Consider the following 18488-nt stretch of genomic DNA (forward strand, 5'->3'; position numbering starts at 1 on the left):
GTCATCAGTTTAACCAAGGCTTGTCTATAGGAAACAACATAGTAGACAAGCTAGTCGCTGCTGCATGGAAAAATCAAACGGTTAACCTGTTTGAGCAGGCTCGTTTATCTCATAATTTCTTACATCAATCTGCTAAAGTGCTAGCGAAACAATTTGATTTAAAATTCTCAGATGCTCGAGGAATAGTGCAGTCCTGCCCTGCTTGTCAAAAATCAGGAGTTGGTCTAGGCCTTGGGGTCAACCCTCGAGGTTTAGGTGCCTTGCAATTATGGCAAATGGATGTTACTCATATTGCAGAATTCGGACGTCAGAAGTATGTGCATGTCAGTATTGACACTTACTCGCATGCAATATGGGCCACTGCTCAAACAGGGGAAACAGCCAAACATGTTCTGAAGCATATGCATGCTGCCATTGCCGCACTAGGAGCTCCTCAAGAAATCAAAACTGACAATGGCCCTGCATATGTTTCGCAAACGTTTGTACGCTTTTGCCAACTATGGGGTATTCGCAGAATAACAGGTATTCCTCACTCCCCTACAGGCCAAGCCATTGTAGAGCGTGCACATGCCACCTTAAAATCGCTTTTGCAAAAACAAAAAGGGGGAGAGCCGGCACCCTCTGAAAGGCTTGCAAAAGCGCTTTATGTGCTAAATTATCTGAGATTAACAGGAGACCGTGAATCTCCTCCAATTGTAATTCATCATATGTCATTGCAATCTGGACTGCAGAAAAGTGATTCGGTGAAGGTGCAATACCGGGATTTAAAAACTGGGGAATGGAGAGGTCCGGCAGAAGTGAAAATGACCGGTCGAGGTTATGTTTGTGTTTTGACAGACGAAGGACCACGATGGGTTCCAAGTCGATGGGTGAAACCTTGGAAGGAAGACCTGGGACAGCAGGATGCATCATCATCATCCTCCTGATGCTGGTAACTGGGTGTGTTGGTGAGACTGTAGACTTACATCGTATTGACCCCAGACCAAACATGTGGCTGACATTTGCCAACATTACAAACCAATCATCGTTTTGTGTGTCAATGGCTACTCCTGCTGATCCTTTTCGTACGTGTCTGATTGGTACTCCCTATTGGAATCCGGATGACTGGAAAGGATGGGTCAATAATCACACTGTTTTGAATGAGACTGTGGTGAATCAAACATGCCACGCAAAGATGGAGTGTGCCAGCCTCCGCCCTGGACAGAAACCGGTGTGTTGTTCTGGGAATAGCAATCAAATTGGAATAGCTGCAGCATTGGTGATTAGGCATTTAAATCACAGTTTGCCTTGGGATCCACAAGAATTAGATCTAATGGGATCCTTAAATGGTTCAGGGTCTTGTTTTATGCTGGGAGGTCCCCTTTTTACAGAAAAGGGGGTAAGTACAGCATGGAACAGGAACCAATGGACTGATGTAACTAGTAAAATGACTGACGCCCAAGGAAAACCTGTGTATACTTATCAAAACAGCTCAGGAGATTATTGTAATGGAGCAGTGGGAGCAGAAATCAAAGGTTCAAAGATGCCTCTTTGGGTGAATGACACGGCCAAGGCCATACCCCCGGGATACTTCTTAATTTGTGGGGATCGGGCCTGGTCAGGAGTGCCAAAAGGGGCTATAGGAGGACCATGTTATTTTGGAAAATTGATAATGTTTGCTCCATCTATGAAAGTATTGCGAAATCGTACTCGAGCAAGGAGATCACTAAAAGTATTAGCTCCCAACTGTGACGGCAATTTAACCCTAATGGGTACAGCTGAGCGTATAGCATTATCTATATTTGTTCCTTGGGCGGCATCTGCAAAAGCTTTAGCTAGCTTAAATAGATTAGCTTGTTGGGCACAAAAGCAAATGAATTTAACCTCTAGCATGTTATCGGGATTGTTAGAAGACATGGATAGTATGCGTCATGCTATTTTGCAGAATCGGGCAGCCGTTGATTTTTTGTTATTAGCGCATGGACATGGATGTGAAGATTTTGAAGGTATGTGTTGCATGAATATTTCTGATCACTCTAAATCAATACACTATCAGTTGGCAGAGTTACGCCGGAACATGCATGCAATACAGGTGGAAAATGGACTTTCGGACTGGCTAAAATCATTGGGAGTCACAGGTTGGCTAAAAGATTTGATAGTACATGGGCTGGTAATATTAGTGGCTTTGCTGTTGGCACTAATGGTATTGGGGTGTATTTTAAAATGCTTTGTGAAAGTTATGGAACGTATGATAACTGGGGTCTGGATTGTTCAAAAACAAAAAGGGGGATTTGTTGGATACCTGGAGAGCCAGGGGCACTTAGTGAACAATCCAGACCGAATGGAATTGTTGTGTTTTTGAGTAGCAGGCCTCAGGGACATCGATAAGGCCGTTTGTGAGAAAGTACTGAAGCTGCCTGTAAGAAAAATACTGAAGCCACCTGCGAGAAAATAATGAGGCCGTCTGTGAGAAAGTAATGAAGCTTCCTGTGAGAAAGTAAACGAAGCAACCTTGAGAAGAAGGAAAACAGCTGGCATACGTGACTGGGGGCTGAACGTGATACAGGGTGCAGGTGGAGAAAGCCGTGCGCGTGAACATAGAGACTTAACGAATCATACTTTAGCTAGGAGCGCGTGCATGATATAGTTAACCAATTAGTAGAGAGCTTGCGCATGATACGGAATTAGAAGGGCTATATTAACCGGGATGTATCAACAATAAATTGGCATTTGCTTGATCATATTGGTCGTCAGCAGTGTCCGTTTCTTCCGCGCCAACAGGATGCGGTTGGCCTTCTGGGCTGCAAGGGCGCATTGCCTGCTCATGTTGAGCTTCTCATCCACCAGCACTCCCAGTCCTTCTCCTCAGGGCTGCTCTCCATCCATTCCCTGCCCAGCCTGTATTTGTGCCTGGGATTGCCATGACCCAGGTGCAGGACCTTGCACTTGGCCTGGTTGAACTTCATGAGGTTGGCACGGGCCCACCTCTCCAGCCTGTCAAGGTCCCCCTGGATGGCATCTTTTTCCTTCCAGTGTGTCAACGGCACCACACAGCTTGATGTCGTTCGCGCACTTGCTGAGGGTGCACTCTATTCTACTGTCCATATCGCCGACAAAGATGTTGAACAGGGCCGGGCCCAGCACGGACCCCTGAGGGACGCCACTCGTGACCGGTCTCCACATGGACATTGAGCCATTAACCACCACTCTCTGAGTGTGGCCATCCAGCTAATTCCTTATCCACCGAGTGGTCCATCCATCAAACCCATGTCTCTCTAGTTTAGAGAGAAGGATGTCATGTGGGACAGTGTAAAAAGCTTTGCACAAGTCCAGGTAGATGATATCTGTTGCTCGTCCCTTCTCCACCGATGCTGTCACCCCGTCACAGAAGGCCACCAAATTGGTCAAGCACGATCTGCCCTTGGTGAAGCCATGTTGGCTGTCACCAACCACCTCCTTGCTCTCCATGTGCCTTAGCATGGTTTCCAGGAGAATCTGCTCCATGACCTTGCCAGGCACAGAGGTGAGGCTGACCAGCCCGTAGTTACCCAGGTCTTCCTTATTTCCCTTTTTAAAAATGGGGGCTATGTTCCCTCTCTTCCAGTCATCGGGGACCTCACCAGACCGCCACGATTTCTCAAATACGATAGCCAGATTCTATGATTCTATGAATTTTTCCATGAGTAAATAAGAGTCATTCAAAAGGGTACATTCTATGGAAATGTGTTGGTTGACTTTTTTGCCTCAGTCTTCACTGACAAGAGTTCCTGTCCCACCACCCAAGCTGTAGAAGGTGCAAGCAGGGACTGCGAGAATGAAGAACTGCCCATTGTGCTTGAAGAGCAGGTTCGGGATCATCTGAGGAACCTGAAGGTGCACAAGTCCATGGGATCTGATGAGATCCATCCACGGATCCTGAGGGAACTGGCGGATGAAGTTGCCAAGCCGTTGGCCATTGTATTTGAAGAGTCATGGTGGTCTGGTGAGGTCCCCGATGATGGAAGAGGGGTGACGTAACCTCCATTTTTAAAAAGGGAAACAAGGAGGACCTGGGCAACTACAGGCCAGTCAGCCTCACCTCTGTGCCTGGCAAGGTAATGAAGCAGATTCTCCTGGAAGTCATGCATCCATTATATGACTTCCTCAACCACAAGCCAATATAGAAGGATCTGTATTTCTTGACTATCTGACATTAGCAAAAGATGTACCCCAGCTCAAACCGAAATTCATTGAGGGGAGAAGTGATAAACAGAACAGGTCCCTTGTAGTCTGGTAGAGAACATGAGTGCATGCTCATTTTTTTTTTCTCTCCCGCTGGCATACATTCACAATGACTAGATCACCTCCATTAGAGCTGTCACCACATATATTGCTGCCTCATAGAACAATCTAATGATATAGCATGAAAATGAGCGAAAATTACACTAGTTTTCACAGGTTCCCTGGGAAGTAATAAAAAATGCTATTGCCCTCATTATGTGACTGTCTCCCATTAACCCAAGAACTGTTGTGATAACAAGATGAAAATCTTGACTTTTTCAGAGAAGCCTCTGTTCAAGCACAAGATGAAAATGGCCCAGCAACAGACAGTAATATCAACTCACAACTTTATAGTATACATATTAATAGAAATAGTTTCAAAATTTCAACCCAAAGTAAAGCATGTAAAGCTACAGAATTAACTTGATATTTTACTTAGACAAAAGATCGTCTTAAAGTTGTTGGGGAAAAAAATGAGATTTATAGAGACAATGAAGGAACACTGAACAGTATTATTAGAATGAGTCCTTTATATTTATAACACCCCAGCAGCTCTCCAGGGTATCTATATTTAAATACCCTCCTAAGAATATATTACAACTGTAATACTTTATTTGATCTGATTATAAATGTAATTACTGTAGTAAACTGCACAGTGCATATTAACAGAATACTTACTGAATTAAGCCAAGACCACAGCATCCTATGGCTGTACTTTACATGGTCCTGTAAACCAATTAAAAAAAATCAAAAATAGGTCTCATGAAAAGCTGAGACACAATCTCAGAAAATTATAAACAGGAAGGGGAGAGGGAGGAGAAAATTCAAATACAGTGGGAGAAATTCAGATGATAAAATATACTTAAGTTTCTTCATCTAGAAAAGTTCCTCTCTTCCATGGGGAAATTTCCTGAAAGATGAAGATTTCATGAAAGATGGCAATCTGAATTTACTAAACTAAATTCTGTGCTGCTGCATTTCTTCATTGGAACCTCATTTTGAGGAGAAAAACCTTTGCATTCTTGATTCTTCACCACAATAATGGGGCAGCAAGGAATTTTGTGTTAGCCAAAATCCTTCACCTCAGAAGGAGCAGGAATGGGTAGACAGCGGCTGGATAGCACCAAAGCATATTTCCAAAGCCTATGCCACTTCTGTGTTCTCTCTGCACTGTATTCATCATATCTTCTTGCTCATAACTTGGCAAGATCTGCCTGGCTTTCCTCCTCCCTGCAGCTTCTCTGTTGCTGTGAGGAATCCAGAGGTACATGGGAGGGTGACATTCCCTACTAAAGACAGCTTGATCATCAGGATTAAAGGGGGGATAGGTAGAACACTTCCTGCTATTGGCATCTTCCCCAGAAAGACCTTCCAGTCACTCACAGGGAAAGCAAATCTGAGGAGGAACACGTCAAACACTAGTCTTTTACTCAGTATCTGGCTGAACAACTTCATTTAAAAAAATCATTCTTCTGTAAACAGGCCTGCTCTACAGTATCAGTTATGAAACACCAGTCTGGACTTGCCTGCTATGAATTAGATATCACTTTTTTTATGTTAAATTCTCGCTGACAAAGTTAACCATTGGCAAGTGGAACAAGGGGAAAATTTGAGTTCTTTTTTTTAAGCCTAAAGAATGATACAGCAGGATTGCAACCAGCTCAGTACATGAGGGCGAGCAATGGATATTGTCTACCTGGACTACAGTAGGGCCTTTAACATTGTCTCACATAGGGATCTTTATAGACACACTGTTGGTACACAGACTGGATGACTATATTGATTGAACAACAGTTGGATAGCCAGACCAGGAATGTGGAGATTGGTGGAACAAGATCTAATTTGAGGCCAGTACACCCCAGGTGTCAATATGGGGTCAAATCCTATTTAACATCTTCATTAGTCATCTGGATGATGGGGTAGATTGTACCCTCAGCAACTTTGTTCATGAGATAAAACTGAGGAGTGACAGATACACCAAAGATCTGTCCTGGCATCCAGAGGGACATCAACAGGATGGAGAAATGGGCTGACAGGAACATCAAGCAGTTCAGAAAGGAGAAGTGCAAAGCCCTGCAGCAACGGAAGGAACAACCCTATGTACCAGTAAATGCTGGGGACTGTCCAGCTGGAAAGCAGCTTGGCAGAAAAGGACCTCAAGGTCCTGGTGGACACCAAGTTGAACATGAGCCAGTAATGTGCCCTTGCCACAGAGAAGGCTAAAAATGCCCTGAGCTGCCCTGGGAGGCGTGTTGTCAGCAGACTGAGGGAAGGAATCTTTCCTCTCTCCTCAGCACTGGTGAGGCCACACCTGGAGTGCTGGGTCCAGTTCTCGACTCCTCAGTACAAGGGAGAGAAGTCCAGTGAAGAACCAGAAAGATAGTTAAGGAACTTGCGCATTTGTCCTGTGAGGAAAGACAGATTGACATAATTCGTAGCCCAGACACAAGTGTGCTGTTGCACCTGGCGGTGATGTATGGGAGTTTGTCTAGCAGAGCAAATCAGAGATGGGAAGGACATGGATGTGTTTGTCTAGCTGGTGCAGAGAGCTGGTAGTTCATCAACAGTTTCCCTTTACTGCTTGGTGTTGAAAGGATGCAGAAACAGCATAAAGTATTCTCTATTTTTTTTTGTGGTAGCACTCAGTGGAAGCGCGGGTTTTATTTCCACATTGTATTCTGTGTAAATTTTCCTTCTCTGAAGTACTCTAAAAAACCTCTTGAAGCAATGAGATTTTTTTTCCATATCAGAAGTTTCAGTAATATCAAGTTCGACTCCATCACAGTGTCAAATAGCCAATGAAGGATCATGCAAACATGAAGTACCACAGTTTAACAAAAGGGTAGGAGGTTTACAAAATTTAAAAAATATGTATCTTTTCCCCTAACTTTTTGACAGTTTAGGTTACCAAAAAGAAACGGAGAACAACAGACACTGTTTTGTGCACAGCCCTGGCAAAGGAGAGTGCAAATAGTGGTTCTTCAAGGAAGCTCTGAGAAAGTCTGGGTTTTCTGGGATTAAAATCTCTAAAATCTCCAAGGTAGGGAAGGGTGGGCAAGAAATGGAGACTTATTTCCACTGCAGCAGATTCACTCTGCAACAGCACAAGAAAGGAAATGTCATTTGTCTACCGGATCAGAAAATACTTCACTATCTCTAGATAGTGAAAAGACTATCACTATCATACTTACATGAGAGGCATGTGAATAGCCTCATTGGCTTATATTTGTTAATCTGAACTTTTATCTCTTCTCTCTTCCTGCCTGTGCAGACACTGAAGAGCTGCTCCACATGAGAAAGAGCTTGCTTGATAAAGCCTTTTTTGCATCCCACCTACATGTTGAAAAGAAAAAAAAGAAAGATCAAGTACAGCCACTTTAATCTTCTTTTATTTTTTCCCTATATGGTACTCTTATTACAATATTTTAACTCTAACCTCTTTAAACAATGAACTCTTCCTTTTTATTGTCCTAAATTTAATAGAAACCAGCTTCAAAAATGAGACCCAATCCAACTTTCCTGGAACTCAGTAGGAGTGATGATTGGGATTTTATTTTACACATAGTATACAATAGAACTGTTTACAGTTGTTTCATCATCTCTTTGCACCTGAAATCCTTTCACAGGCTCCTAGATTTGAGAGACAGTGTCACTCTCCCTTCCTCTGTACTACCTTGTATTCAATGTTGCCCCAATTCTTGTTTTAATATTGCTTCAGAACAGTGTGAAAGGAGAGAAGGAATAGACTCCAAAAGTATGGTGTCACTGAACCTTACAGCAACACTAATGCAAATGGCTTCTTTCTCACCTGATAAATCAAGAGCAAGACTCAGGTGCTGGAAATTGGCCACAATGAAAACAGAAGCAAGGTGCCTGCTTGCTACATTATGGGGAAATAACACTTCTGAAGGAATTTTTTTTTCAGCAATGCCATGTCTTCAGCAACATATAAAGCTTTCAGGTCTTTGTGTACTGGCTACCAAAACTTAACAACAATATTTGATCCCACTCCGAGAAGGCTCGGAGAGGCTCTTGGCTTGTGCTATGAAAAATGGCTGGCTTACTTAGAGCATCAGATTACACTATTTCTAGCCCATTTCAATATATCTCAGGTGGCTGTAGGAGAGAATTACTAATACTATGGAGAATTAAGTGTTCTTAAGTTCCATGTAAGAAATACAACAATATAAAGGATATTGAGCAAGCCTCTTACGCACAATGACACACAAACAAGTTCAAAATAAAAGCACCAAAACTATTGGCCTTCTCCAGGTAATACCATATAATCCTTATCTTCCATGGAGATACTCCTCCTTGAACATCAACTATCTCCAGTACAGCAACTGCAAATCTTTCCCTCCAAAAGAAAAAAATGTATTTGTGCTTGAAGAGTATGTGAAGTAACAGCAGAGCTGCTTCAGGGCTGTACCTAGTAAATACCAATTTTAGAGAAAGAAAATTCATACTATACTGTGCTCAGCCTTTTATGCAATGAATTTTTTTTTCATATTTAGTAATAAAGGCTGATTCTTACTGGGTAGCTGGGAAACAGACAGGATACTGAATCCAACTAATGCCGTAATTCCTTTATTTATGTAGTTCATTCTCCCCACTTGCATAAACACATACCTCAACAGCTGATTCTTCATAGCCAAAGAGTTTTACTTATGCACTTCTTACCAGAGCTATAGTTATGCCTTTACTGTCAACCCTTTCTTTGCTGGACAGGATTTGCTTTCCATCACTGTGTTTTTTCCTGCTTGTTTGATCCCTTTTAAAACAATAACTGTGCTGGTCCTCATCAGAATGAAGGAGCCCTTCTGGAGTGCTATCATGGCTGGATTTTCTCTTTGGAGTTTTTTACATATTTCATATATTTTAAAACTAACAGCCCACTAAGAATAGATACAAGGCTCAAGGTCTGAGTTTCCCAGAGATCTCTTTTGCTGCAGAAAGGAAGAACAAGACTGTGTTTCCCTCCACTGCATTGTAACCTTTTTCTAAGGTGACACACACCAGACAGGACACAGTGATGTAGCACCAGAACTCCTGCATGACATCCTTCACTGTGATTCTCTTATACATAGGAATTTTCAGACTCTGGGTTTTTTTGTTTCTTTTTTTTTTTAATATGTTAAATACAATGTCAGCACAGCCCAGTGCTTTTGACTCAGCTGTGAGCTGACTTTAAAGCCTCCTTCCACATCTTAGCATGAGATCCATTTTGGAAGGGACATGACCAAATGCATAAAACAGCAGAAGGAATAAGGCAGCTCTCTCATCTTTCTCCAAAGGAGATGGGGAAAGCCCTAAAAACAGCTTGTCTGCAGAGACGGCACACTCTAGGCAGGCCGTGTTGGTCTAGCAGGACACACTTGTATTACACATCTGACTTGCACTGGAAAGTCATGGTATAGCTGGACTGTTTTCACAAGAGAGTAAAGTTAACACCAATTCCTGCAGTAGCGGCCCTCGAGCTCCTCACTTTCTTGCTATGATCTCTCTGGATCTTTTATCTAAAACTAGTTCAAACAAAATGCAGAAGGTAGGAGCAGAGCAGTCACTGTGCTTTTTTGTTCCACCTGGCGATCTGGTTGTATTGATAATGCTGGCAGTGAGAAGTCACAGCCTGGCCTAGTCAATGTTAGCGAATTGCACACCAGCTGTTCACTGTGCCTGCTGTCAGTTACACTGGATGAAAGAGAGGGGAACACTACCACATTTTGCTGATTAGAGCTGGCTCAGATCAAAGGAGATCACATAAGTCTGACGATGCACATCTCATGTTTTTGGTCTCCTCCCAAAATGCATTTTGCAGTTTTGCTCCAAACAATGAATGTGAAAGGCTTCTCACAAATTACAATTAGGAGAAGCTTCAGAATGAGAAACACAGGCAGCCTGAGCACAGAGCAGCTTCAGGAAGATAGCTGAGCTGGCAGACCAGTAATCATGGGCAAACACATGGTTTGAGTCAGACTCCAGCAATCTGTCACACCAACAGAAACCATTAGCAGCAAACCAGCACACAGGAGAACCAAAGAACAATTTTGTGACTGTGTATTCTAGAAGACTACGAGGACAGCAGTAAGATGACAGGTCAAGACACACATGCTAGCTAAAAATGATCCTAAATTAAGAGCATGATAAATCTCTGACTTAAATTTCCCTTGAAAGACAGACATAGAGATAGCAGGGAAGAAATCAATTGATGGATGTGCATCCAAGACACCAAGGTTACGCTTAAGTGACAGGAAGAGGTCAAATTCTTCTCTGAATGCATTTGCAATAAAGGACACTCACCTGTACCTCAATAGTGGTAAACCTCTTAGAATTGAGATAGACCACGCGGTGGATAAAGAATTGGCTGGCTGGCCGCACTCAAAGTGTTGCAGTCAATGGTTCTATGTCCAGGTGGAAACAGGTGACAAGTGACATTCCTCAGGCGTCCATTTTGGGACTGGCTCTGTTTAACATCTTTGTCGGCAACATGGACAGTGGGACAGAGTGCAGCCTCAGTAAGTTCCCCAACAACGCTAAGCTGTGTCGACACACTGGAGGGGAGGGATGTCATCCAGTGGGACCTGGGGAGGTCCAGGACAGGCTGGAGAGGTGAGCCCATGCAAACGTCATGAATTTGGGAGCGATGGTGGACGAGAAGCTCAACATGAGCCAGCAATGTGCCCTTGCGGCCCAGAAGGCCAACCGCATCCTGGGCTGCAATCAAGAGGAGTGTGGCCAGCAGGTCGAGGGAGGTGATTCTCCCCCTCTATTCTGCCCTGGTGAGACCCCACCTGGAGTACTGTGTCCAGTTCTGGATCCCCCAGCACAAGAAGGACATGGACCAGTTGGAGAAGGTCCAGAGGAGGGCCACAAAGATGATAAGAGGGCTGAAGCACCTCTCCTATGGATATAGGTTGAGAGAGTTGAGGCTGTTCAGCCTGGAGAAGGCTCCGGGGAGACCTTATGGCAGTCTTCCAGTACCTCAAGGGGAGGTCATAAGAAAGATGGGGACAGACTTTTTAGCAGGGCCTGCTGTGATAGGACAAGAGGTAATGGTTTTAAAATAGAAGGAGAAAGGTTTAGACTAGATATAAGGAAGAAATTTTTGACAATGAGGATGGTGGAACACTGGAACAGGTGCCAAGAGAGATAGTAGATGCCCCATCCCTGGAAACAATCAAGGCCAGGTTGGATGAAGCTCTGAGCAACATGGTCTAGCTGAAGATGTTCCGGCTCCTTGTCGGACGGTTGCCTAGATGACCTTCAAAGGTCCCTTTGAAGGCAAGCTATTCTATGATTCTCTGATTCTAATATGTAGTCAGTGGAAAATGCTACAATTAACAATTGACTCCCTAGCGTAGAACCATAGCAAATTAATTACTTTCCTGGCATGAATTGCTTTATATTCTCTCCAATCCATTGTGTTGTGAATGACTACTTTCTTACAGAATTCTCATCTTTTAATTTTACATTGCTTTTTATTCAAATATGAAAGCAAGGGTAAAGTAAAGAGGAGGAAAGAGATGTAACTGAAATACAGCCAGTGGGAATCCTAGTTCACCAGCATTATGCAGATAGTGATTCACCATTTTTTTCCCTCCAACCTCTTTTTTTTCCTCCATCCCGGGCCAATAAAAGCAAAGATCAACTAGCAAAAATGAAACCGGCATGATTTCCCCTTTTCTTTAGGGGTTTTTGCTAAGGATTAATAAATTTTGTGGCTAGAATATGAGAATAAGCTATTACATTTGCAAAAAAAAAATATTATGCTATAATCAGTTTGTTGCTTTGTTCTGAACTGTCTGGCATGGGGCCAGGCTCACACAGTTTGCCATAAAATACCAGAAGTATTTCAGATAGGATTCCTATGTCAGCTCAGAGACTCAAGAGAGACCCTTATATTCCCTTTGTATCCTCTTTTAGGAAAAAGTTCTTCCAAGACGAACTCAGAAGCTGTCTGAAATCAGAATATTCCATTAAAATAATTTAGTAGTAGTAATAGTAAAAAAAAAAAATAACCAGCTGATCATAAAGTGCTGGCTTCAGTCTTAACATTTTAGGTAAAACATCTCATAGTTTGTCCTCTGTAGTTGGTGAAATTTATAATACATGGTCCACGTGTGAAGAAATGTAAAGAGATAAGGCAGAAATAGATATGCCTTCACAGAAGTGGTGGAACAGAGAGTGGATTCTGCAAAGTAAGGAGAGCTTGGTGCAAGTCCCTCAGCACTCTGGCTAGGCAGACAGCCCTTGTTTGGTCATAGGAAAACAAAAGAGTGGCTTTGCAGAAGTGCTGATGCAGAAGTCACGGACACTGCACACGACCAATATGATCAAGCAAATGCCAATTTATTGTTGATACATCCCGGTTAATATAGCCCTTCTAATTCCCTATCATGCGCAAGCTCTCTACTAATTGGTTAACTATATCATGCACGCGCTCCTAGCTAAAATATGATTCGTTAAGTCTCTATGTTCACGCGCACGGCTCTCTCCACCTGCACCCTGCTTCACGTTCAGCCCCCAGTCACGTATGCCAGCTGTTTTCCTTCTTCTCAAGGTTGCTTCGTTTACTTTCTCACAGGAAGCTTCATTACTTTCTCACAGGCGGCCTCATTATTTTCTCACAGGTGCCTTCAGTGCTTTCTTACAGGCAGCTTCAGTACTTTCTCACAAGTGGCTTCAGTGATGTCCTTGAGGCCTGCTGCTCACAAACATAACAATTCCATTCGGTCTGGATTGTTCACTAAGTGCCCCTGGTACTCCAGGTATCCAACACAGAAGAAAAGGCTTCAATGCACTAGTACAGTAGCAGCAGCTGGTGGAGGCCAACAGAGCACCAAATAACATGCTGACAATATATCCCCATGAGGAGACCTCCCTATGCCACAAAATGCTCATGTCTCCAGCACCCGAGGGGAAAGTTGGTCCTACATATACTTCTTGTAGTAACACCCTACCAACAGGAGACAGGGAGTAAACCTGACGAGGTTAAAATGCAAGAGCTAAGTGTTAAAGAAGACAAACCAAACTGTCAGAAAATCATATTTAAGGTATCAGAAAATAAATACCCGAAAATAGTGGAATGGAGAATCACTCATAGTGTCCTGAGAACACTAGCAGCCTCTCTGGTTTACATGCTGATTTAAGCCTACAACTCAGTGGAGGAAAGGCAAGGGCAATTTAGAATCTACTTGTGTAGTGCTGGTTTGCATTTCAATGGGTCCTAAAGCTTGCTGCACATGGCTTAACATTGCACAGGGGAGGAAAATGTAGTCTTGTCCAAATATGCTGACTGCTTAAAAGAACAAAGCAAAATAGGAAAAGGCAGACAGAGAAGCACATAAGGAAAAATATGTCATTATTACACAGAAAGTCAGGTTCTGAGTACGATAAATCGAACTTTTTGTGGAGGTACAACAAAGTAGTATTTTAAATACAGAAATTGAGAAAGGGCTGGAATCCTTCTGATCAGGATCAGGTGCTGAAAGTATTTTCCTTAAAAATCTAGTTGGTTTAAAGAAATAAAAAGAGAGAAAAAATCTACTTAATACATACATGTCCTGGTTCTGGCCAGGATAGAGTTAATATTTACCTGAGCTGGGTGGAGAACTGAAGCTGGTAGCCCCTATGGCTGGGATAGTTAACTAATTACCTAACAGCTGGGGTTAATTTACCCAAATTAGCCAAAGGGCTATTCCATCCCATCTGACATCATGCTCAGTATATAAGTGAGGAGGGTGCTGAAGGGAGGCCCTCCTAGTTGGAAGAGACTGGATGTGGAGATCTGTTGTGAGCTATTGTACTGTATTTGTGTTCCATCACTCTATTGTTTTCTTCTGTCATTACTGTTAAATTTACTTTTTGTTCAATCTCAACCCGCGTGTTTGGTTTTTTTTTTTTTCCTGGTTTTCTTTTGTTTGTCAAATCTCCTCCTATTCTCTCGGAGAGTGGGGGGAGTGAGAGAGAGACTGCGTAGTCTGGTCACCGTTGGGGCTGAACTACGACAATACACCATCTGAACTTTGTTCCTTCTGTGCAGCATTATTATGCTAATAAATATGAGACCGGGTGAACAGTCCCAATCAAGCTTTGCAAAGCATATTGATATTACATTGCTGCACCAGTATTTGAAAGAAACACATATCTTGCTGTTAAATGTAGGGAAAAAAAAAAACGCAAACCTAAAAAGTCTGTATTTAATTTAGGGGCCTTCATTGTTGTTATATCTGATATACTATGATCTTTTAATAGTATACATTCAGGAGATTCACCTTCTGCTACATGTGTCATTGTGTGTCCTTGAGAAAGTCCACGTAACCTCTTTTCTGTACTTCTAGCCTCCTTCTTTAGGGCAAGAGGAGCAAAAATATTCCAACTATCTCTATAGACAACTGCAGCCATGCTGAGGAACTAAAGTAGAAAGCAAAAGAAAAACCAGTTACATGATCTTACTATATTAAGTTATGGATACACACATTCATATGTATATAAGATTCGGATTAAGTAACGTACTTACTTTTAATGTGTTTTGGTTTTTTTTTCCCTCTCCAGGGATAGGACTGCGACTCTCCATGGCAAAAGTACCTTCAAAGGGAGTTTTTTTTAAATTTCACTGCAACATGCAAGGGCCTTGACACAATCTATGATCTTAGGCAGGTGCAGCAATGACAACCAAGCTCGTGGCACATTGGGATAGCCTGTCTTGCTCACAGGTTCTCATGCATTCTCATACAACCTGCCCATTTTCAAAGGCAGACTTCCTCGGGGAGATTTCTCACTCAGTTCTTGCTATATCCCTGCTGTTGGCAACTAAGACATGTATTTTTGATTGTGTGGGTCACTCAAGGTTTGTTGTTATGTTTGCAAAATGCTCTGCAGAATTTTGTACTTTTGAATAATGCAGGGATTCTCCATGTGACGTTTTTGTTTTGTGTGAAAAGATGCTGAATGATGGAAAAAATGCATTAAGCTTTTAATTAATAAAAGACTGAATGAGTCCCTATGAACCATAGACATCCTTCTCCAATTTATATATCTTTGTAGAAGAAGAATAGGATGCTTGCTGGCCTTGGTGATATATATATACTTTCTATTTGACTGTTACTGGTAGTTACTTCTGAGATGTCTACAGTACCAGTTAACGCTATCTCAGAGAACTGCAAAACAAGCATAAGTATCTGTCCCTTCCAATCAGATGACTATAACCTGAATTCATATTGTTAGCAATATGTCATCTAGTTTACTTTCTAATTGTGATGGGAACCAGCAAGTATTAATGGTTGTGCATTTTCTGTTTATTTTACCCCTTCTGCTGGGACATGTAGCTCTCTGCAGAAAGATAGCAGAGGGGACAAACTTCAGGTGTATGTATGATATCAGTGTATACTTCTCTACTTAGGAAGGGAAGCCAAACAAGCCCAACAAGAACTTATATACTTCATATGGAACTGTTAGTCAGCAGATCACTGCTGCTGCATCTGAAGACCAAAAGAGAACCAAGGCAAGCACAGGGAAATTGAGATGAAAGACAAAGAGAAAATGAGTTGAATGGTTGTTAGGATGAAAAGTACAGTAAATGCTAATGCTTTGTAAATTGCCAGAAACACATGATAAACATTCACTTCCAGTTCCTACTTGGAAAGTGAATCAAAAGAGAATGGCTTATGTACAGCAGAAACGCCATTCAGTAGGCACAGCAAGGGAAAATGAAATAATGTACTTTTCTATCACTTGTCACCTACTCAGTACTTTACAGGGCCATGTTACCAGATGAGATTGTTCTTCATGTTGTTAATGTTGCGTTGGTACAAAGGGAGCTTGCCTCTTCTCCTCTTTCTGCTGTCATCCTGCTGTTGCCCAAATAACTCCAAAAGACAGCCACTGCAGAAACTAGTAAAGAATTTCAGGGGTAGCCACTTTCTACCAACGTACACAAGGTGCCCGGAGTGGTGTAAATAATATAAACCAGATTTTGTCATGAAAGACCTGCGACATAAAATGTCAAAATGTGGGGGGAAAGAAGAAAGGTCACTGTTCCCATTTAGCAAACAAAAAGCTGGCCCCGAAGTCCTATCTTCTGAACCTGAGTGTTCTACATCTATATATACTACTCATCAGTGCATCTGAAAAGCTGCCAGGAATGTAATAACTATGATGAGTCACATCTGTTGCTAATGCTGTAAGTAAGGCACATCTTAACACACATCTCACTGAATTTTTCTGCTCACAAACCTGCTGTTCAATGATTTAGACAGCATACATCTAGCACCACTATTGGCACGGTGTGTCTTTTCCTTCTAAATAGACATCCAAAGTGCCATGAAGTAGTGATGGTGCATAGGCTTGTTTTCCCTTCTGCTCCTGCAAATGCAGAAGCCACTCCAATATTCTTCACTTTCCTCACACCAGGGCACAGGTACTCTCAAATCAAGTACTAGCACTTTTCATAAATGGCTTTCAAATTCTACTTTGTCATCAGTGCTGCAGGAAATTCTCCACAGAGATCTGAAAAGCTCTGATATTTCATGAAAACAGGGCACACGCACGCTTACACACATATACAAACTAGAAGATCAGTTTTCAGGTAGTGTATTCAGATGATGAATAAAATGAGAAAATCACAGTAAAACAAGTAGTCTCATAAATCTATTGAACTGGTATTCTCATAAGGACTCTAAAAGAGTTATCATGATCCAAAGTAGCTAAGATACTTTAGTGATATTAGGCAGACTATGTAAATTACAGAGATTACTGTAAATTTATCTCAAAATGGCTAACCTGCAAAATTACACACACCTAGGGAAACATTCCACACAATTTCACATTCGGGCCTTAGAGTGCATTAGCTCCTACTTTGAAATCTGTATTTCTCTCAGTTCAGACAGCAGCCAGGCCAGTTGATCAAGGATTGTCTAATAAGCCCCGGGTTTATTACACACTTTACATCCATTTCCTTTGTCTCAAAGTTGGAGGAGATCAAGGGAGGTTCAATTTTGCTTGTACTTCTCAGAATCACTAACATCTCAGGACGGCAGTGAAATGAGAGATCTGGAAGACAGAATGGAAAATAGCAATAATGGTAGGATAAAAACTGTCAGGCAACATCTGCCAACTCAGTGTGGTGGCATAAAACAGACATCGAATGTGCTGCTTAGAACAGTCAAGCTATCAAATAGTTGCTTTTTTCAAATTGCCTGTTTTGCTGCGTCTCCTTGTAAAACTTCAATGATTTGCCATTGCTAAAAAAAAAAAAAGGTAACTCGTTAAAACAGGGGACTGGCATGATCCGTGATTGGAGTCTGTTATTCCAGCACTTGAAGGCAGGAATAAGTAGGATCCCTCTACTCTCATGAGGACTTGAGGGCTTTCAGTCCAGGCCTGGGATGTGGTACCAATCTGAACCACAAGGATGCACAAGCTTGGAAACATAGCAGGTTTACACGCCTGAAGAAGTGGCCAAAAAATTGAAGTGCAATATACTCTTCACCACAGTGATAGAGATCAGGGAAAAGCACACCTGCCCTGGTTTTATAATAGAGACAGACTAGTTTTGAGAAAGACTGAGCTTTCTTTCATAGGCACTTCCATACTGTAGTAGTCAGAGATCAACTCAGAAATTAGTACCCTTGAGTTATTATACTAAGCAGAATGCAAGAAGTCACAAACTCCATAGTTACATGAAGCCTTCCAGAACAAAAATTACTAATTACATATTATGAGGTGGTTACACTTAGTGGCAACAATGGCTGCAGGTACAGAAATTCATCATGGCATTAGTTGGCCTGCCTCATAGATCGTGTCACAGTCTACATAGCCCTCATATAGGTAATCTGCAAAGCCTCTCTGGTGAATTATCCCCTAAGTCACCTATAAAATTGTTGAGCACAGCAGAACACCAGCACTTATTGAGCATGAACTGCATCTGCAGCAGTTTTAATCCTTCTGTGTCTAGCTGAACTAGATAAAAAGAGTACACATAAGAAGGCAGAGTCAGAGACAAAGAAACATTTAAAAGCAACAAAATTATATAAGAAAACATAAAGAACAATCTATTTACTTGGAGTGTGATCAAATAGTGGAACAGGTTGTGAATTCTCCATATTTGAAGATGCTCAAAACTGAACAGGACACAGCTCTCAGCAACCTGCTTTAGTTGATCCTTCTTTGAGCAGAAAGGTTGGAGTAGGCAATCTCTAGAGGTGCCTTCAAACCTCACCCCCTCCATTATTCCTTCAAACAAATATGTT

The 18488-nt window shown here is 42.1% G+C and overlaps 1 protein-coding gene across 1 annotated transcript; it reads left to right on the plus strand.

Annotated features, from left to right (window-relative positions):
- The first annotated feature begins 988 nt into the window (after positions 1-988).
- On the plus strand, positions 989-2341 carry LOC147596326 (uncharacterized). The gene has a single exon (XM_086771351.1). It carries the CDS (start codon positions 989-991, stop codon positions 2339-2341), a length of 1353 nt encoding a protein of 450 aa, XP_086627477.1.
- The last annotated feature ends 16147 nt before the right edge of the window (positions 2342-18488 follow it).

This window comes from Chlamydotis macqueenii, chromosome Z (assembly GCF_036417535.1).
Source record: "Chlamydotis macqueenii isolate bChlMac1 chromosome Z, bChlMac1.mat, whole genome shotgun sequence".
Lineage (NCBI taxonomy): Eukaryota > Metazoa > Chordata > Aves > Otidiformes > Otididae > Chlamydotis > Chlamydotis macqueenii.